The sequence below is a fragment of the Ochotona curzoniae genome, unplaced genomic scaffold (assembly GCF_017591425.1).
Source record: "Ochotona curzoniae isolate NIBS_2020 unplaced genomic scaffold, NIBS_Ocur_1.0 contig_3332, whole genome shotgun sequence".
Taxonomy (NCBI): domain Eukaryota; kingdom Metazoa; phylum Chordata; class Mammalia; order Lagomorpha; family Ochotonidae; genus Ochotona; species Ochotona curzoniae.
Window position 1 is genome coordinate 2,827,180 of NW_024465816.1, and position 22,928 is coordinate 2,850,107.

At 40.4% G+C, this 22,928-nt stretch overlaps 1 protein-coding gene across 4 annotated transcripts in view; it reads right to left on the bottom strand.

The window, feature by feature from the left end:
- USPL1 (ubiquitin specific peptidase like 1) overlaps positions 1 to 22,928 on the bottom strand; it is a 37,475-nt gene that overhangs the window by 3,316 nt on the left and 11,231 nt on the right. For all 4 annotated transcript variants that reach the window (XM_040979830.1, XM_040979828.1, XM_040979829.1 and 1 more), the window contains exons 4-7: positions 19,037 to 19,150; positions 14,422 to 14,551; positions 10,058 to 10,183; positions 3,230 to 3,387 (exon numbers count right to left, since the gene is read on the bottom strand). In XM_040979830.1, coding sequence (XP_040835764.1) covers positions 3,230 to 3,387; positions 10,058 to 10,183; positions 14,422 to 14,551; positions 19,037 to 19,150 — 528 coding nt within the window. The remainder of the gene's footprint in view (positions 1 to 3,229; positions 3,388 to 10,057; positions 10,184 to 14,421; positions 14,552 to 19,036; positions 19,151 to 22,928) is intronic.

Consider the following 22,928-nt stretch of genomic DNA (forward strand, 5'->3'; position numbering starts at 1 on the left):
ATATTCAGAAATCTTAAAAATGGAGGCAGCTTTCTGGATAAGTGACACTCTCCAAAAATAGACACAAAAATCAAGACAGAACTATGAGCATGATTAACTTCTGGTACTTAGAGTACAATAACAATCAATTTATCCAACATCATCAAAGAGGTTACGTTGTTCTGTATTACCCAGATAAATGAAAATTACTACTTTAGTTGCCAACATTTTTTAGTTCTTGGATTACTTGAGTGTCTCATTTGTCAAGTGAGAAAAAAGATGGTGGATGCCAAGAGACACATCTGAAGACCAGGACTAGGTCTGTGAAGAATCCACTATTCCCAACAGTGTGCTCGCTGCTGGCAGTTATTTTTGACAGATTTCAGTGGAGTGGTAGGAACAGCGGTCATTAAGCATTGGTGAAATGTGAGTGGAGAGTACAAGCTGTGACTTCATGTAAACCATTCCTTACAAAAAGAGAAAGCAAAGACACCATGAGGATGGCTACTGTCAAGCAGCACCACCACAAAGCACAACAGTACGTGTGGTGGAGACAGGCACAAAGTGGAACTTTTTTACTGGGGAATGGAAAACTGAACGCTGCTGTGCAACAGTCTGGTAGTTCCTCCCACGGTTAAACTGAGAACTACCCTGAGACCTGGCCCACCCACTGCAGGTACACACACAGAACTGAAAGCAGGGATTCAGTAACTTGTCCCCTAACATTCAGAGCAGCATTACTCAGCTAGCAGGGGGGACAAACCACAGGTTCACCAATGGATGAGTGGGTAATAAGACAAGGGAATCTTTCTAAGCCTTTAAGGAAAAAGAAAACCTGAGAAACATTATAACATGGATTCATCTTGAAAATATGTTAACTGAAATAATTCAGACATAAAATGACAAATATTGTATAGTTCCGTCTTGCATGAAGTACCTAGGGCTGTCAAATTCAGACAAGTAGCATGAATGGTGGTTACCAGGGGGTATGGGGAGAGGGAAGGGGAATTTAAGAAGAATTTGTTAAGATGATGGAAAGTTCTAGAGATCAGTGGTGCTAACTACACAACATCATGAATGTATCTAACCTAATATTGCACACCTAAAAACCTGAATAAGTTTCTCAATATATCTATGTTTGTATTACTGACTTTGCAAAACAACTCATATTTCCCCTTTACATATCAATATCTATAACTATCTGAAGTGTAAGTAGCTAGAAAAAGTAAATTGCCATGGGAATTGCAGCAAATACGTAGCTCTATTCCTAAGAAACACAATATGATTTAAAAGTCATATTAACTCACCATCCTACTCACTATCGGGCATTTTCTACTCTGAAGTGCATAACGGGCATCTAACCCAATGTATTACTTTGAGGATGAAAAGGGTGTTAGAAGCCTCAGCATAAGTATTAAAAGTGCATTAAATTTCCCTTCCCCTTTTCTTTTACATACACTTTTAACCTTAACCAAAAAAAATATTCCTAAAAGCATATAGAGAAAACTGCTAGGTCATATACATAACACATCTGTCCTTCATCTTTTACTGTCCAGAAACATTTTAAGAGGAGAGGAACAGAGAATTCAAGTACAGGCTTCAATGGTCTCCTAGAAGGAACTCACTGTGAGGAACTGGGAAGTTAAGGAGAGGAGAAAAGGATCTACTCAAGAAACTTCAGGTCAATTTAGTTAGTAAAAGACTGGTCAATTTCTGAAGTATCAGTAGTGACCTACGTGTGAACAACCCAACACAGAAACATCCCAAAGGGAAAAATTTAGAACAAGATGAGAATGCTTATTAAAATACAGATATGATATAAACAGTACATAAATCACACAACAGAAATAAAAATGTTCCAATAGTTAAATAAAGAAAAAAAAATTAAACAGACTTCCGCTAACCCTCCCACATACACAAATATCTAAAGCCAGAATCTTTATTCTGTACTCATTAAAACTTTGAAGCTTTGGTTGGTCTACATCAGTGGTTCTCTATCACACGTGTGCCTGGTAAGCTTTTGAATTATTTGAGGCCAAGCTCCAAAACGGATTGATTTGTTGAGGTTAAAGCCTGAACATTTTTAAACTAACCAACGGATTCTTGCATGCTGTTAGGACTGGGAACCAGGCTGTGCCTGAAGTAGACTTTCATTCCCTCTAATGTTAACAGGAAGCTGGTTTTGTTTTTTATGTTATACAGAATTACCTGTGATGCAGGATGATACCTTAAGGTAATAATCATATTCACAATGTAAGTTTCAGTCTACAAAGTTCTCTTGTAGTACAGTATTTTTAGTTATGACTTCAAAGATATCTGAAAGGCCTGCCCCTAATAATACAGTTTTGTACCACCCATTCAAATCATTCCCAGGAGTGCCCAAACAACAGAATGATTAAAGTGACTCCTCCAGAACTTTCAAGGGGTGGGGCTGTTTCTGCCTAAGGCAAAGTAAACACTCAAATTTTCCAAAATTCATGGACAACACTTATTACTGAGACTCTTATGTAAGAAAAGGCTTTACTTTCACCGTAGCTATTAGCAAATCATGCATTTCAGATATTCTGTTTCACAGTGACAAAGGACTATGCTGTCTAATCATCTTCAAAACAAATGTTTGCTATTTTGTTTATGCTAACAACAGAGTAAAATGATGAACTTTCTCTTTAACATATCTGTGAAATATCTAAAAAATTCTGAAAACTCCAGGTCTGCATTGTGGCTTAGTGGGTTAAGTCGCTATCTCAGATGCAGGACATCAGTTTGTGTCCTGGTTACTTTCATTCCAGCTCTCTTCTAAAGCCCTGGGAAAGCAACCAAAGACAGCCTGAGTGTTTTGAAGTTCCTGGCTCCAGCACGGCCCAGCCCTAGCAACTGCAGGTGAACCAATGATTGATCTCTCCCTCTTTAACTCTGCCTTTCACATCAAACAGAAAGATCTTTTTTTAAAAAAAATTAAGTAAACATATAATATGCAATTGAAAAACTAAAAGGAAAAACATGAAGTGGAAAATAAGTAAACAGTAAACACAGTGTATCATCTCATCCTCTGATTAAAAAGGAGATGTACACAGCATAAGTGTATACCCAGAGATCTAACAGAAAAAAAAAAGAGAATAAAGGTACTTCAAACAGTTCATGAGAGTTTATTTTGCTGTAGAGGCAAGAAAAGAGAGCAAAAGGAATTAAAAAAAAAAAAAGGCTTAGTTTCTATGCCTACTATTACAAAAGAAAACACTGAAACACTCACCATCAGCATCTAAAATCCATGTAATAAAATGATTATTTGCTTGGTACTGGATTACAGACTTTATTTGATAAAGACATCCTTCCAAATGAAATACATAGCGCTGCAAGTCATTCTGTGGTAAGCCTTCCACGAAGTGCACCATAAATATGGGAGATGCTCTGTGTGGGGGAGAAAGAGAAGCCAAATTCAACACCATGTGTCTGCTCACATACAGGCGGGCTGAAGCAAACTGGTCACACGTAACACTTTGAAGGCTAAATGCACTAATTTTTCTTGAGCACCTCCAGATGTGTGTCTTAATTGGAAATGGAGCACTGACTCTAAGAAATGTGCAACACTACACCCACTCCGAATGCTGTCGGTAACAGCTGGAAGCCATCACGCAGGAAAGAGTCTAGCACAGACCATCCAACAAAAATTGCTCAAGGAGCAATGCTGTTTCGGCTTACAGAAGATTTCTTAATAGCTACATGGTAGAATCAAAGGAAAAAGCCTGGACCTTTGAATTTTCTGTGGTACCAAGTAGCCAAATTAAATTAATTGCTTTTGTTGGGTAGCATATGTAATGCATAAAACAAAGGAAGAATCTGTTATATTCAAATACATATTAATTTGCCTTACTCCTCTTGGCTACTCCTGGAAGCTGGAAAGTCTACAAACCAAAATTTTCACTGAGGAAATTTCTAAACAGAGTAGAAAATATAGCACCTTGGCTGATATACTATAAACCTTAAGACATCTATTATTCCAACAAAATGCCTGTTACTATTGCAGTAACATGCCAAACCAGAAAATAGAACCCAGACAGGCCTCAAAAACCAAATTTAACAAAGCTCTTAGGATTTAAGAAAAATGTTGAATATCCGCTTTTCCAATATTTGAACAGCTGTCAAAACTTACTTATCTTATTAAAATATATTCTGCTGAAATGAACTGGAATCAATGTCCAAAATGAAGATTATTTAGGCTGACAAGAGATAATTTGTAAATTACTCCTTGTCAATCATTCTGACAGAGAATAATCAAGTCCTCAATTTTAAATGCCTATGAAGAGAAAGGCCTGCAGATCGTCTACAGTGCCAGTTTCCATTATTTCTACCATTCCCAATTTATCGAATCTGACACGTCACTGTAAAACATACCGCAAGAAAAACTCAAACCACATCATGCCATCAAATTTGAGATATATTCCCACTGCAGCTTTGTTAAAATGTGAAGTCTATGTCCTTGTGTCAATGATCACAGTTACACTAGAGATGTGCCTTCACAGTTCACTTTGTGTCTGAAAGCTAACAAAGTTACTATAAAATCAAATATTTATAATATCCAGTTCAGTTGGCCTCCTATAAAACCTCCTGGATAGTTACTAAGATTATCTCTTTTTGATTCTTAAGATTAGGAAATCACGCTGTTCCCCTTCATGTGCGTTAAACATGGATTTTGTTCTAAGACGTAGACATTAACATAAGACAATACACTAAGACCATCTGACACTTCTGTACATTCCAAATCTTCTAAACTATTCTCTGGCAAATTAGTATAACCACCAAGATAAAAATCTGCAGTTTGCACACTTCCTTGGATTTAGCAGACACCAGAACTTTAACTGAATAGAGGACCCTGGATACAAAGAAATGACTTGTCTGAAACCTCCAAACCCTGTTTGAGATCCAGAGAAGTTGAAAATTCAATTTTCTTATCAAGCACAAAAGGGAGGACAATCACCCAAGAATTATATCCCTTTTAAAACATCCTCTTAATTATACCAGCCTCTGATAATCAGTCGACTGGCCACCAAGGTTCTAACAGGGCTGATGTGGAGCAACATGATAGAGAAGATTCTAACATTTTTGCCACTTTATCCATATAGAGATCAGCCTTTCAGAATTAAGAATATCCTCTTAATCGCTTCTCGGCCTTTTGGCTAAAATCAAGTGCAGAATGTCCTCTTAGCCTCGCTTTCTATTATTTTTTCAAATGCCAGTGGATCCCACTTTCCTTTTCTCTAAGGCTGGGGATGCACCTTGTAATTGACAGCACACAGACAGGCATTTTTCCAATGGCACAGTAAAAGAAACAACAATACAACATGTAAAGATCGGTATCCTGGAGTTTATCAAATAAAGCATTCACCTCTTCCAACTTCCGCTGCTCATTTTCTTCACTGGGAACATTTTTCTACCACAGGTCTTTTGGATATTTATATCATCATCTATGGGTCACACAAAATTATCAACTTAAAATTAGCTGGTTGCATACATTTATTGAATTTCAAGTCTTGCCTGCAGCTGCCTATGGCAGAACCAGATCAAATGCTTTTATGGGTCTCATACAGTGGCAGACAGGACATTCCCACCTGGCCAAGAACCTGGTGTCCTTTGGAAGTTACATATCCTGTCCCTAATTCCAGCTTGTAGCATTTCAGTCTCTCGAGTGAGGGTAGAACTTCCCCTCTACACTCGCACCGAGCATCATTTTCAGGCTTCTTCCTGCCTCAATGCCTGGAGCCAAGGATGATGCTCAGAGTTCAAAGCAAGTTAGGTTCTGCCTCAACCATGGGAAAACTTCATGGGATGGTTTAAGAGAACTAGAACCCAGAGTCAATAAGGGATTTCAAATAAGATCCACCTGCATTTGACTGAAGTGGACTTGAGCTCCTCCTGCTTAAAGATATACCCTCGGAAAGTAAAAAGTACAAGAAAACTGTGCTGGTATTTGCTGCCCAAAAGTAGCAGCGACTTAAGTTCATGGCTCATAAGGGCAGCCATATCTTGTGCTAACAGCTTGGAATACAAGTTTTTTAATTCCATTTCAACCAAAGGACTATTGACTATTTTAGAAAATGCAAATTGGGACGAATATATGCACATCTGAACCGCAATAATGCAGGCCTTAGAAAATCTAACTTTTTAAAAAATTTATTTATTTTTATTGCAAAGTCATATACATACATACATATGTATATATATATATATATAGAGAGAGAGAGAGAGAGAGAGAGACAGAGAGAAAGGAGGTCAGACAGAGAGGAAGATCTTCCGTCCGATGATTCACTATCCAAATGACCGCAATGGCCGGTGCTGCGCCAATCTGAAGCCAGGCACCAGAGACCCTCCTCCAGAAAATCTTTTAAATCTCCTATTTCACATCAATATCAATATTGCAACTATTCTAAATAAAAGGAAAAATTATAAATAAAATAAACTGTAACCCAAATAATTAAATTGGTTACTATTAACTGGAATAAGAAAATACTTGGGAAAATTACACCTGCTCAACAAAGCTCTGCAAGCTGTACTTTGGAGGCAGCATACGATCTTATAAAGAAGGAAGTATTTCCTGTCAAACAATAAGGATTTTTTTAAAATACATAACACTTTTTTTTTAAAGATTCATTTTATTTTTATTGGAAAGGCAGATATACAGAGAGGAGAGACAGAGAGGAAGATCTTCCGCTTGATGATTCACTCCCAAAGTGAGCACAACAGCCAGTGCTCTGCCGATCCGAAGCCAGGAGCCTCGGATTAGCCTTATTTAAATAGCTAAATAAATTTTAGCTATTTTATATATCAGTATCCACTCAAACTTTTGCAGAGCAGGACATAAATTTTGCATTAGCGTCACAGCTTTTATACCATTATAACAGACACCTGAACAAGCTCTACAAAAACAGAAATGTTTTATTTCTACCATCCCCTTATCCTGTACAAATAGTTGATTACTAACTCATTGTTCATAGTTTAAATGAGGGCCCAGCGTGGTGGCCTAGCAGCTATAGTCCTTGCCTTGAACACTCTGTGATCCCATATGGGCGCTGGTTCTAATCCTGGCAGCTCCACTTCCCATCCAGCTCCCTGCTTGTGGCCTAGGAAAGCAGTCGAGGACAGTCCAAAGCCTTGGACTCCTGCGTCTGTGTGGGAGACCCAGAAGAAGTTTCTAGATCCTGGCTTTGGATGAGCACAGCACCAGCTTTGTGGTCACTTGGGGAGTGAATCATCGGATGGAAGATCTTCCTCTCTGTATATCTGACTTCCCAACAAAAAATAAATAAATCTTTGAAAGAAAAAAGTTTGAGTCTTTTCAATGTACAGCCATGTGTGATCAGCTTCCTGAAGAGACCACAGCTGCTGTGAGCTCTCATTCTGAGCGTCTGGGAGGTGAAGCCTGGTTGGGAGAGCTTGGTGCTCAATGTCCGCATGCTCCCGGTGAATCCCTCCAATGCTATTGCATGTGCTGCTGAAGCGAGTCCATAAATAAATTCCTAAACAATTTCCTGAAAAAATGAAGCCAATTTTGATCCACTATGCTTCATTCACCTGATTTATCAATGGACTCCTTTTCAAATGAGAACATAAAATAGACGTGAACTATCTGAGACAAAGTGTTCAATTGGCATGACTGGGTTACCCGCATCTCATGATATTTCATAAGAGATTCCTAAAGTTGTATTAAATCTGCTTAATTTCCTTAGATACAAACAAATCAAGTTATACAAATGTCAAAACAAAAAAAAATTACAAAGCACTTACGCAAAGATCTTGTAATTTAAAATTTAGTGAATTTTACACTAGTTGAATTTACTCTTTTGAACATATGGGAAATGTCAAAATACACATTTTGTTTATAAATCGCTTTTGAATAACAAAGCAAATTTTCTACTGAAACTCTTACCTAATATGTACATTTTCAGATTATAGCATGAAGCTTTAATGTAAGTAAAACAGCATATTACTGTAATTAAAAGGTGAACACTGCAATGCAGCCACTACCAGATCAAAGTAACACAATGAATGCATCCTCAATCGTGGGGCTTGAGAAAAAGCAGCTACGAACAGAACATTGTGAACTCCAGGAGGCCTGAAGCAATCCAACAGCCGGGTGCAGGATGACACTGCCGACCTCTCACCTGTCTCCCCAAGTGAGATCCCAAAGCCTGCGCACCAGAAAGCCAAGACAGATCACAGACTTATATGGAGTAAAACTCTTCCTTTCCACTTTGCCCTCCCATCAGCTGCTGTGTCAGCGAAGGACAAAAGAAGCGAGCAGTCAAAAAAGGAAAAAGAGGAAAAGCAGACGGAAACAAGCAACACGGAAGTCAGCAGATTTAAGACTAAGAGGAACAGACAAGTGGTAACTTGGAGAGAAGGGCCCAGGTGGTAAGAGCAGTGCTGCAGAGTGGACATGCCAAGGAGAAAAGGTCTTCTGCCCACCTGAGTGCCAGAAGACTGATGTTTATAGATGCTACAGAACATGGGATGAGGCTAAAAACTAAGGGAGTGATTCAACCTCCCTGAATCAAACACTGCACTGCTTGGCGCAAGAGGGAAATACACCTGTATATATAACAGTACCTCAGTTTATGACAAATGAACTAAAACAAGTTTATTTGGGTGGCAGGAAAAACAAAATCCATGCATGGTTTTTTCAAAACACACACTTTCTATGAAATTTCCTGAAGTTCACTTGTTTCCATAGTACCTTAGTACATAATTCCACTTAGTACATAGTACCATAATACATAATTCAAGTACCTTGCAAGTACTAAGCTAATCAAATGTGTTACCACACCAGAAAGACAAAGATGGGGCCAAGGTTTGGTGTGAAAAGCCCAGACTTCCACTATGGTGTGGAGAATAGTCTACATAACAGCAGAGCCAACAAATAATTTGGAAATGCAACAATATAGTGGTCCCTTGGTATGGTTAGAGAGGTTGGATTGGTACCAGGGCCTTTATATATTCTCACTTCTGTAGATTTCCAATCTCTAATACAAAATGGTGCAGTATTAGCAAATCCATGCACATCCTCCCATATATTTTAAATAATCTCTAGATTACTTATAATACTTAATGCAATGTGAAATAGTTTTCTATAATGCTTAAGGAAAGTCATTACATGTTAATGCAGATACAATTTTAAAAAGCGTATTTTCAATGCAGAGTTGGTAGAATTCAGATATAAAGCATTGACTGTACTATCTTAATGTGAATGTCTGAAGCAGAAAGCTTGGGTAAGGGTGAGGACTGTCTCTTTTCCTTTTAAACCTGTGGCATTATTAAATGAACAGAGTATCTATTACTTCAATGAAAACAACCCTTTAGGAGAGATGCTGAGGGTTTTCTGGCACATTCAAGGGATCATAGGTTAATGTCACTGGCTCTTTATTATACCAAATCATACCTCAAAACATTTCCTTAATGTGGAGCTACAGGTAAGTGACACTGAAAACCAGGGTTAAAGATGATGTGTCTATGTGTGAGTGACTGCCTAAGATATGCTGACCCGAGAGAAGAGATGGGGCTTTTGGTGATGCTAGAAAAGAGAATTCTAACCACCTATTCTACTGAAGAGGAACAACAAGGCTGGCAAAACACAGTCAAAACACATTTGCTTTTAGAATAGCATGAGGCTTATAAGATGATGATTTAGCAGGCTGATCTGGGAAAAGATGGAAATGCAGAAAGATGAGCTAATGGTTCATCTTGGAATCATCTTAGTTCTTGAAATTAAAGAACTCTCAGATTCCTAGTGACTTCAGGCACTTGGCAGAGGAGAGAAAAATGAAAGCTTAATACCCCTAAAAGGGAGTGGTCGGGGGGTCGGGGGCAGAAGGATCGTAGGAGAAAGGAGCCTGACAGCCTCTCAGTGAACAGTGCTGTGGCTTGTCACCGCACGGGGATGACATTAACAGGAGCACCTGGTGATCCGAAGAGTGTGTTAACTCAAACTTCTCAAAGGTAGATTACAGTCACTTTTCCAACAGCATACATTCAAAAATATACAAACCACCTTCACTTTGTCTAAAATTGCAAGGAATTGTCAACTTACTTTTCTAACACCATTTTCCTTATTTGCGATTTATTGTTGCAATTGTTACAGGGACCAAAATGAGCAGCATTCAGTGGGTGCCATTCAGGGATGACATTTGTAAAAGTGACCAGATTCTTCACACACCTATGAGAAAATATGACAACAATTAAATTAATTCCTGTTCATTTCAGTCATATAACTTAGGCCAGCTTCTAAAATTAATAAGATATTTCCTTCATTTGCATATTCCTATTTCCGTATTTCCTCAGATCACCTATCACCACTGGCCTTAGTAACGAAGTTCTCTGAAGATGCCTCCCACGGCCCAGTCTCAGAGATGAAGCAGGAAAGTGACAAAGTTTTCAACAGTTTTCCCCAGTACCAGGCAATCCTCTGTGGCAGGAGGCATCATTGTGAGACTTTTGCCTTCCCACTGGCCACTGCTTCTCAGGGGCCAGTCCCAGTTATAACTGATGCATCTGGAATTATTGCCAAATGTCCTCTGGCTGGGGAACAGGAGCTCTTACCTGAGACCCACTGTCTTAATGTTGCCAGACTGATATATGACTTAACCGCTACTAAAACAATTCAATGGAGTTAACATTACTGGCACAACCAAAAGTGTTTTCTTTTTTTTTTTTTTTTTCCAATTGGAAGGTTAGATCCACAGAGAAAAGGACAGAGAAAGATATTCCATCCGCTGATTCACTTCTCAAGTGGCCACAATGGCTGGAGATGAGCTGATCTGAAGCTAGAAGCTTCTTCAGGATTTCCCACATGGGTGCAACATCCAAGAATTGGGGCTGTCCTTGACTGCTTTCCTAGGCCACAAGCTGGGAGGTGGAAGGAAAGTGGAGCCGCCGGGACACAAAACATTGCCCATATGGGATCCCAAAACATGAAAGGCAAGGACTTTAGCTTGCTATCATTAGGCTATCATGCCAGGCCCTTTCTATTTTTTCAATATTTTTTGTTGGAAACGCAAGTGGAGCAGCCGGGACATGAACCAGCACCCATATGGGATCCCAGAGCTTGCAAGGGGAGGATTAGCCAGATTGAGCCATTGCACTGGGCCCCAAAAGTATTTTCAAATATAGAATCAGACAATTTAACTTTGAAACAATTTAGTTCATTTGAAAGTCAGATTGAGGGAGAAGAAGAGTGAAATCTTGTAACTGGTAGCTCACTCCCCAAACAGCCACAACTGCTGGAGCTGAGCTGGCCCAAAGCCGGAAGCCAGGTGCTTCTTCCAAGTCTCCCACATGGGTGCAGGTGCCCAAGGACCTGGCCATTTTCCACTGCTTTCCCAGTTTCTCAAACAGTGTCCGTAAGGGATGCAGGTGGTGGCTTTACTATATCACAATGCCAGTTCTACTTTAACTTTTTTTTTCTTTCTTTTTTTTTTTTAAGATTTATTTATTTATTGAAAGTCAGCTATACAGAGAGGAGGAGTGACAGAGAGGAAGATCTTCCGTCCGATGATTCACTCCCCAAGTGACTGCAATGGCCAATGCTATACCGATCCAAAGCCAGGAGCCAGGAACTTCCTACAGGTCTCCCACACATGGGTGCAGGGTCCCAAGGCTTTGGACTCTCCTCGACTGCTTTCCCAGGCCACAAGCAGGGAGCTGGATTGTAAGTGGAGCTGCTGGGATTAGAACTGGCGCCCATATGGGACCCTAGCGCGTTCAAGGCGAGGACTTTCGCCGCTAGGCCCCACTTTAACTTTCTTAATCATAAGAGAAATCATACCAGCTAGGACAGAACTTTGTTTCATAGGTTATACAAGTTCCAAGTTTGAACTTTAGTGAGACTACTTGGCAGCAAATGAAAGGTGATTTCTAAAAATGTACACGAAAGTTCAAAGGCATCCTTTACTATAAAAATATTTTCAATGATATGAGCACTTACATTATCAGTGCAAAGTTTAATTTCTAAACACTGATATATGATCAAAAAGCTGTGAAGAAATAAACACTGCAACTGCTGGCGTCGCCTCCATCTCATTTCAGAGTACCTACTTGAGTCCTGGCTGCTCCGCTTCACAACCAGCTTCTTGTAAACGTGCCTACAAAGGTAGAAGATGGCTCAGTACTTGGTTCCTGCCCCATGCGGGACACTGCGATGGAAATCCTGGCTCCTGGGTTTAGCCCCAGCTGTTGCGCACATTTGAAAACCAAACCAGCAGACAGAAGATTTGTATTTCTCTGTCATTTTGTCTTTTTCAAATGAGGAGGTATAAATCTCTAAAGAGGCTGATACATAGGGAAGGTAAAACAAAGTAATTAAAAGTACCAACAAATGCATTAACTGTAATTCTGCAAAATTCTTAGTTCTCAAAGATAACATCTAGGTAAAGTCTCCTGTTTTTTAGTTTATTGATGAGAGTTTAACTCAAATAACTATTACCATTTCTGAGCCCTTGTTATATGCAAGGCAGGCATGGGACTAGGCACCAACAACCCCACATGGCAAGTGCTATTCTTAGCCCCATTTGCAGATGTGGAAATGGAGACGCCCAGTGTACACACAAAGCAGAATTCAGGGAGTCTGCCTCCTAAGACTGTGCTACTGACTGCTGCCAGAAGATAGTTCCTCATCAAAAACTCCTTACACTGGCACTAAAAATAGCAAAAGTATTAATAAAGCCATTTTTTAAATTTTTAAAAATTGCAGGTCAGGTAGGTACTCCTTTATACTAAGTGGAAGTGTTTGAAGTTATGACACATTGATTCATTTAATGTAATTTCATTTTAGCTTTTCTTCTAAAACTTTTAAGACAAGGCCTGACACAATGACCTGGTGGCTGGATCCTCACTTTGTGGTTGTCAGGATCCCATATGGGAACCAATTCATGCCCTGTCGGCCCTGCTTCCCATCAGGCTCCCTGCTAGTGTCCTGGGAGAGTACTGGAGGATGTTCTAAAGCCTTGGGACCCTGCAACCATGTGAGAGATCTGGGAAAGGCTCCTGGCTCCAGATCAGCTCAGCTCCGGCCGTGGTAGCCTCTTGGCGAGTGAGCCAGTGGACAGAGGATCTTTCTCTATGTCTCTCCTTCTCTAAATAAATCTGCCTTTCCAGTGGAAGTGAATTAAAAAAAAGTTTAAAACAAAGCATGACTTTAAAAAACAAAGTATCTGTGATTTCCCTTTAAAAAAATTAATTTTTAAAAGAGAAATCAGAAACAGACAAAAATGATCCATCAGCAGGTGCCTGCACTATGACCACCGCCTCTCGAGGCACACATCACTTAGCAGGAAGATGGATTAGGAGAACAGGGACTCAAACCACGGCCCTAGGATATGAAACTTGGGCATCCCAAGAGGCATCATAACTGCATGTCAAATCCCCTGCTAGTAATGTCTCCCCATTGAGCTCTCAGAGCTTTTCCCATGCACCTCTACAACGCATTTACTACCTCGTGATCAAAGACAACATATAGCAGCCAAAGAGTCAATGTAATGACGGAGTTTCCGGCCCTCCATTCTGTGTTCATGTATCACTTCCCCAAATAGCAGACAGCATGGGAGCTCCAGAAGAAGCTCCTGGCTTTGGACTGGCTCAGTTTCAGCCACTGTGGTCATTTGGGGAGTTAACCAACACCTGGAAGATCTTTCATTTTTTTCTTCTCTCTGTAAATCTGCTTCTCATATAAAAATAAATATAAATCTTTAGAAATAAATAAATAAAGACTCTGCTACGGGGCCCAGTGTGGTGGCTTAGTGGCTAGGGTCCTTGCATTGAATGTGCCAGCATCCCATATGGGCCAGTTCTAATCCCGGCAGCTCCACTTCCCATCCAGCTCCCTGCTTGTGGCCTGGGAAAGCAGTTGAGGATAGCCCAAAGCTTTGGGACCCTGCATCCATGTGTGGGAGACCTGTAGGAAGTTCCTGGCTCCTGGCTTCGGACTGGCTCAGCTCCACCCATTGTGGCCACTTGGGGAGTGAACCATTGGACAGAAGATCTTCCTCTCTGTATATCCGACTTTGCAATAAAAATAAAAATCTTAAAAAAAAAAAAATAAAAGACTCTGCGCTTTAACAGAGGAGTCAACAAAACAGTTTCAAGGGGTTCTGAGAGCAGAGTGTGAAGGGGAATAGAGGGTAGAGAGGTGCTACTCCCATTTGTCTCTACCTCCCGTGGAAGCACTCAAGAAAATTCCCACTAGCAATGTACTTAACCATGGTTTCTGATCCTCTGAGTTTCTAGCAGCAAGCAAAGTGCAACTGCCGACGCTCAAACTTGTCCCTTTCAACCTTAGTGCTGGAGAGACTTCAGTATATGATGGGAAACCTGGTCAAGGGAGAGCAGTGCCACAGGTAGAAGCGAGCTCCACTCCTGAGAGACATTTTCAACAGAGTAATCCACTTTAAAATCACTCACCTGTTTTGATACTGGTGTCCACACTGGGCACATGTAAAGTCCCAGGAAAAAGAATATGTGAAGAGCTTTTCAATGTCAGGCTCTAGTTTTAAGAGCAGGGGAAATGCAAATACAGGGCTTTCCATGTCACCTTCAATAAAGACAGAAAAATCATTGATCATAAATAGCAAGTATAAAAAGCAAACAAATACTGAGCTGTTGTCTTTTCACCACAGAGTACCACAGAATGAAGCCATCGTAACTGGGTGGGGCGCATATATGAAATCCCTGCAAAAATGCCCAGCATGATTTGATCATCACCTAGACCAGTTCATTTTTTTCTTGATGTACATTGATGAAAACCTTCTAGAATAAAAAGTACAAGAGACCCATACCATCTTCTCAGATCTCTCTAGCTTTCCTCAGGGGGTAGAAAAATTGTCAGAACAATAAAAGCTCTAGCATTTATTAAAATGAAAGTTGCATAACACCAGTTGACTACAGACACTAACAAAATATAACCAGCGAAAACGCTAAGACAGTATCAGAATTGCAACAAGTCTTTACAACAATTTCTATTCCAATTCTCTCCTTTTACACGTGGCAAAGTCATGGCACACTGGGTTACAGGACCGGCCTCACTTGCCGGCCTCTTCATCAGCCACTCAACCTTTCCAGCTATTCTCTTCCTGTAACAACAATTAAACTACCACAAACTATAAGCCTAAAGATCTGAATTTTCTTTGTTGTCATTGAAGCAAAAATGTGAAATGCTGGCTTGCAGCTTTGAGATCAGCAAGCGGGGTAAATGAGAAGATGGATAGTCTCCCATTCCTTCTCCTGTTGGTCTCCTCTCTTTTCTGTCCTCAGCGTGGCTGAGCTGCAGCCTTCCTGGGCTGGCCCTCAAAGTCCATCCTTCCATTCTGCCTGCCATCCTCCCCCCACCTTTCAGGACAGCAGATTTACTTTCATGGTCCAGGTTTTCTCATCAGTCTTGAACTATCACTCCCAGAGTATGGCCCAAACAAAGCAGACAGGAGGTATGACTGCCTAAGTATTCACTGTAAATATCTGTAGTTATAACAGCCAGTCACCTTTATAAATACAGACCCATGGCTATTTTTGTACAAAAACATAAAAACCATACAAAATATTTTGTATAAACAGAAACAGAACCCATCTCCTAGAAATGAAAATGTGCAACACCATATGCATAGAAGGCACGCAGCATAGCATGAGTTTGTAATTAGTCATCATCTTTAAACGCTTACTCTATTGCAACTAAATATTGAAAAAACAAACCATCTACAATTTGTACAACAAATTCTTTAGGTAGGAAATAAAATTCTCAATGAATAAATATAAAAAACCACATTGCTAATTGGGTCACATAGTTATAAGTCACTTTAGGTTATTTATATAGCTCCTACATTGGACAGCTTTTCCCTTGATTACAAATTTTATGGACACTAAGCATAAGGCATCTTGCTACAGAACATAAACTAATTTCAACCTTTGTAGCTTTCTTCCTAAGTAAATATGTTTTTGCTTCTCCCAATCTAGTTCGTGCATTTTCTTAAAATACCATTGACAGAATGCAAAGCTTTGGTGACTCTTCAACTAGCTTTGTGGTTTTCTTGTCAATTATTCATTAATATCTTCAAGCCACTTTTCCAGCAGGTTTTATTTGTAAGCTCTTTCTAACATATTCTGAATATTCTATCTTAGCCCACAGGCTTTAAACTTGAATATAATATTTACCAATTTTTTCTTCACCTTTCTTAAGGCAAGTAAAATAACTAGTTTAACATTAAGTTAGACTATTGCTCACATTCACTCCCAAAGTTTCACAACTCTGCCTTTTACACTAAAGTCTTTAAATATATATATATTTATAAGTCTTTATATATGTAAGAAAAAACCATAGTAATACTGGGTCTTGCTTTATCCCCCCTTTTGAAAAAACATACACTTTGGGGAAAAAAAAATAAATATCAAATTGAAGACAACAGTTACCTTTGTGGAGGTAAGGAGGAATTACAGCTGAGCACAAAAGGAGCTTCAGAGGAGTTGTATTTGTAACGTGTTTCTTAAAATTGCAGGGTGGGCAAGCAAAGACAATAGTGTGTAGTTTGTAAGATTTACTGACTTGTTTAAAAAGGCAGAGTCACCCAGAAACAGAGAAGGAGACATAGTTAGATCTACCACCTGCTGGCTCACTTCCCCAGGTCTGGGCCATCATCCCCTGCCACAAGGGGCATTAGCAGGAAGCTGGACTGGAAGTGGGGCAGCCTGGACCTAGCAGGGGCACTCCAATCTGGGATGCGGATGCCAAAAGCAGGAGCCTAACCTATCGCACCACAACACCGGTCCCTACAATGACAATCAAGATGATAAATAACATGATTTGAAAAGCTCAGTCAACATTCAGGGTCTGTTCAGAGACTACTTTTTTGTTAGTATTTTCAAACAAATGTTAATATCTAAAATAACAATGCACAGATGCTAAGATTTTAAAGTGTTCTCTGAAGATTTCATTAGTCTTGGGTTCCATATCATACCTATCACTGCTGAAGGAGTACAAACCAGAGAGGAATCCTACTGTATTCAAAGAGTTGTATCATTTGCACAAGTTTCAATTATACTGATCATAACTTAAGAATACCTCATGCACTACATAGAACACCAGTCCCAAGGCAGAAGTGCAGCAACAGACGCAATCTTATTCCAAATATAACTACCATGCATAAGAGCACGATTCAGATTAGGAGAGAAATCACTAATTCATCCTCAGCTAACTGCACTCAATGAACCTGTTCTCATTCTAGAAATATGACAGAAAATTTTGGTGCCTTTAGGTGTCTTTGGGATCTGGCACGTGGCATAGCAAATTAAGCCACCACCTGCAACACCAGCACTGCACAGAGAATTAGCTTGAACCCTGCTGCTCCGCCACCCATTCAGCTTCCTGTAACGTGCCTGGAAAGCAGCAGAGGATGGCCCAAGGGTTTGGGCAGGTACATCCACGCGGGAGACCCAGAAGAAGCTCCTGGCTTCAGCCTGGCTAAGCCCTGTCTAATGCAGCCATTTGTAGAGTATGCCAGAGGATCAAAGACCCCTATGTGTGTCTCTCCCACTAACTGACTTTCAAATAAAATAAAAATCAACCTTTCATAAAAAGAAACAATCTGCATGTCAAGATGCACACGGACATGACAGATGATTGAGGCCTGCAGAGAACATCTAGTACCATGGAGGGCACAACAAAGTGGACAGCTCTCCTGGTCAAGCTTTGACAGCAGGTATGTGGGCGAGTGGAAACTCTAGGGTGGACTGCGTCAGCCAATGGACCTTGGAAGGATTTCTCGGCCTTGGAGCAAAGAAATCAACAGCACCTCAGAACTACTGAAACTCAGGCTGTTGGAGCATGTTTCACATCGGTGACCCTAGGATGACACTGAGTGGCCGTCCCACCTCCCCAGGCCCTAGGCTAGGCTGCTGGGAGCATTCCTCTTCCCTTCTCTTCCTTCTTCCCCCAGACAGAGGAAGAAAAAAATTGGAAATGATTGCCTCATTCACTTTCCCCCACTCCTCAAACCTTCCCAACCTTATGTAAATATCAGCACAAACAAAATTTCTAAAACAATTTTTAGGTAAAAAATAAATTGAAAGAATCAATAATTCTCACTGCATCACAGATCCTACCCGATGATAAACTGAAATTGAAACAGTCCTTTGACCTAGAGGAGGCAATGCCAGAAATCTAGCATATGAAAATAAGCTTATTATTACTGTATAACACAGTAGCTTACATATGCAGGAGTGGATGAAAAACAAACTAAAGATAAAGAAGTGCATTAAGAGCTGGCTAACAACACAGACCCTGCTTCCAACTCCAAGCACAGTATTTGAGCCTGATAAATGTCACTAGGTGAGAGCAGAACTGGAAGGCATTAATATCTCATCAAATTCAACATGCTACTATCATGTAGCATTAGTATTAATCATAAATATGAAGACAGAAGAGAAATAAGACAAAAAGGTATTATCAAAAACAAGTCACCTTTTTCTAACGCTGAAAAAAAAAGTTTAGAAAACCTAGATGGAGACTAATTCCCAGCACTTTTCACAGGCTAGAACTCACTTAAAGAAGAAAAAAATAAGGGTGAGAAAGCATCCCAAAAGGTCATCAGTGTACTTCCAATACCACTGGTAGGAGAAGTGGCATGTCTATGGTTGGTTTAGATCAAGATGACCAACTGCACCCACACACAGAACACATGTGGGAGTTTCCCCAAATCACCGATTACCGCAGTCTCATTTGAGACTCTGACTTAACCTGCTATAAGCCTCTAGCATTGCTATTTATTTTAAAATTCCCTAAGTGCTTCTTAACGCAGAGTATTAAAGAAGCACTCATTGGTGAGACCCTAAGTACTGTCTGGGTTCTAAGAAACGCATCTCCTCCCAACAGACACCGGCTGCGTGTGGATGTGGATGAGCTCCACCCAGCAGTGACTTAACCAGCCAGAGTCCTAGGCCAACCGACTCAGATCCTCTGCCCCTACAATGTGACCATCCCAAGTAACAAAGCAGTATATTAAGATGCATACCTGTCATTTACACCATCACTTACCTAATGTGCATTTAAGCAGAGGCTGCAGTCTACTAAATATTTGATTTCTGACTTCATTCAGACAGGTCTCAATCTGTGCAAGTCTTTCAGAAGGAAGCTTTTTATAATCTCCACCTAAAATATACAGATCATCATCAGTTTCTTGTCAATGTGTCTCTCCATGGAAAAATAATGACGCAAACAAAAAGTCATCTCAGTTAATAACTTCTGCAAATGTAGCCAAAAAACAACACAACATTTCCTTAATCCTCCTCTATCATAGATCTCTGTAATAACTATCACCAGTGCAACATCACTGGCTCACACAGCCCAGGCAAGTCTGAGTGAAGGTTGTTCTCATCCAGATAACTACAGGCCTACAATACAGGTTGAACATTCATTACCCAAAATGTTGGGAACCATTAATGTTTGATTTCAGGTTTTATTTTTCTCAAATGTTAAAACATTTGTAAATACAGGGCCTGGGCCTAGCAGCTAAAGTCCTCGCCTTGCACATGCCAGGATCCCATATGGGTACCACTTCTAATCCAGGCAGCCCCACTTCCCATCCAGCTCCCCGCTTGTGGTCGGGGAAAAGCAGTCAAGGATGGCTCAAAACCTTGGGACCCTGCATCTGCATGGGAGACCCAGAAGAGGCTCCTGGTTTTGGACTGGCACAGCTCCAGCCACTGCGACTGCTTGGGGAGTGAACCAGTGGACGGAAGATCTCCTCTCTGCTTCTCTCCATAAATCTGACTTCCCAGTAAAAATTTAAAAAATTTTCTTTTAAATATTTGTACATACAAAATGAGATGTCATTAGGTAGAACCCAAGTCTAAAGTGTAAACACAAGTCTAACATACCCTGAATGTAATTTTACACAATATTTCTAGTACTAGTAAATTTCCACTTATGGTATCATGTAGCACTCAAAACGTTTTCAATTATGGAGAGCTTAGAATTACAATTCTCAGACTATGGATGTTCAACCTGGAGATAGCCATCCGATATATCATTTAAATCTAACACAGAAAAGTTCTGTTTCTTTTTAACTGAATAGAGAGAGAGCAAGCAAGAATGAGTGAGTATACACATTCCCACACCAGCCCAGCTCCTGTAACTCAGGAGCTGTAACAGTCTGGGCTTCCCATGTGGGTGGCAGAAAACCTACATCCCCAAGCCACCACACGCTGTTTTCCAAGATGTATATTAGCAGGAAGCTCAAGTCAGGAGCCAGAGATGGGACTTAAATCTAGGCACTTTTTTCCCTTCATTTTTACTAAAAAGAGAGACATGGAGAGGGAAGAAGAAAAGAACAGAGAAATTATTAGATCTTCCATATGTTGGCAATGATAGACAGCGGAACCAGACTACAATGATGAGCCTGGATGAAACCTCAGTTTCCCATCTGGGCGGCGAGGACTAAAATACCTGAGCTATCATCAGTTGCTTTCCCACGAACATTAGCAGGAAGCTGGATGGGGAAACAAAGCAGCCAGGACCTGAACCAGCACTCTGATCTGGAATGTCTGCATGGCTAACCCTGTTGCACCACAAAACCATCCCCACAAGCGGCGTGTGAACTGCTAAACCACCGGCTCACTCCGAAAGGCAGCTAAATGGTCACCCTCGAGGTCAACTCTGGGCAATTACCAAGCATGCTAGAAACCACATCTCATCCCATATTCAACTCTGTACATTTTTTACTGATATTTATAAGTCTGGTAATGTTTCATTTCCCAAATTAATAGTGTGTTCCTCCCATGTCCTTTTGAGGGGTAGTGGAAGGGCTTTCAGCAACATCATGGTGTTTATACAATTAAGATTTTCCTTCATTAAAGACTTTGGTAGCTAGGTATTACTGTGACTGACACATATCCCCAATTATTCTGTTTGCCAGATATGTTCTTTTTATTACAAATAATACAGCAATAAACACCTGTGAGCACATATATGCACATGTTTCTGATTCTTTCATTAGGGCAGAAGTACTCAAAATGGAACTACTGTAACAATAAATTACTAAGGATAAGCCAATAATTTTGTAGGAAAGCCTCCATATGCATTTGACTCCATTTACTCAAACAGATATAGAGAGAGCATTTCACTAAATCTCTCACAAATGATTCATTCATAATTGAATGAGTTGGTGTTTTCACATAGTGGTTAAGTTACCACTTAGGATGCCCTTCCACATCCTCTTCTATCAAGTGCCTGGATTTAGGCGTCCCACCTGCTTACACTCCAGCTCTCTAATGCATTCCTGGGAGGCAGTAGGCGTTGGCTCAAGTACCTGGGTCCTGGCCACACAGCTGGGAGACCATGCCTGAGTTCCAGGCCCCTAGTTTCAATCTAATCCAGGCATGGCTTTTAAGGAACTTGGGGAATGAAGCAGCAGATAGAAAATCAGCTTCTCTGCCTTTCAAATTACACAGATATCTGTGACAACACCCTGAGTGTTTCCCTATTGAACACATCTAGATTCCCAGGTAGAGAAAGCAACCACACAGTTCTTGCTACTTAACCACAGCAAAATAAAAAACGGGAGACCCAGTGTGATGGCTTGGTGGCTAAATCCTCATCTTGCAAGCACTGGGATCCCATATGAGCACCGGCTCACGTCCTATCTTCTCCACTTTCAATCTAGCTCTCTGCTTGTGGCCTGGAAAAGCAGCAGAGGATGGCTCAAAGCCTTAGGACCAGGCACCTGCATGGGACACCTAAAAGAAGCCCTGGCTCCTAGCTTTGGATTGGTTCAGCTCCAGCTGTTGCGGCCACTTGGGGAATGAACTAGAGGACAAAAGATTTCTCTATTTCCCATTCTCTGCAAATCTACTGTTCAATAAAATAAATATAAAAACACTGTAAAGTAATATACCTCAAATACAATTAGCCAAATTACAAAAGCTACAATTATTCTGTAAAAGGTTAATATTAGGATAAAAACAGAACAAATTTCAGTAATACTGAATTGTTGCTCTTTCTTTTTTTAAAGATTTTATTTATTTTTATTTGAAAGGCAGATATATAGAGAGGAGAGAGACAGAGAGAAAGATCTTCCATCCGATGATTCACTCCCCAAGTGGCTGCAATGGCTGGTACTGCGCTGATCCAAAGCCAGGAGCCAGGAGCTCTTCCAGGTCTCCCATGTGGGTGCACGGTTCCAAGGCTATGGGCCATCCTCGATTGCTTTCCCAGGCCACAAGCAGGGAGCTGGATGGGAAGTGGAGCTGCCGGGATTAGAACCAGCATCCAAATGGGATCCCGGCGCTTGCAAGGTGAGAACCTGAACTACTACGCTATCATGCTGGGCCCTAAATGGTTGCTCTTGATCAACCCTCAAACAGTACTGCAATTCCTTTATGAGAACTGTAATTATTTCTAGAAAACACATTTATAAGATACAATGAATGCAAAAATGCTGGTAAGAAACTAAAATATAAGTTGCAAAATATCATGAAAGACACAAAATTTAGTATCAAAATTCAAAATACTTTCTCTAACAAAATCTTTTAAAATATTTACAGTTAAAGGTATTAAGTATTCTACATAATATAAGTAAAAAAACTAAATGTTAATTCAATTTGCCTACAAAGCCAATTGGTAATACATTTTTTTTTAAAAGATTTATTTTTTTTTCTTTTTTCTTTTTTTTTTTTTTAAAGATTTATTTTTATTATTTTTTTATTGGAAAGGCAGATATACAGAGAGGAGAGACAGAGGAAGATCTTCCGTCCGATGATTCACTCCCCAAGTGAGTGCAACGGTGGATGCCGTGCCGATCTGAAGCCAGGAGCCTCTTCCGGGTCTCCCATGCGGGTGCAGGGTCCCAAAGCTTTGGGCCGTCCTCGACTGCTTTCCTGGGCCACAGGCAGGGAGCTGGATGGGAAGTGGGACTGCTGGGATTAGAATT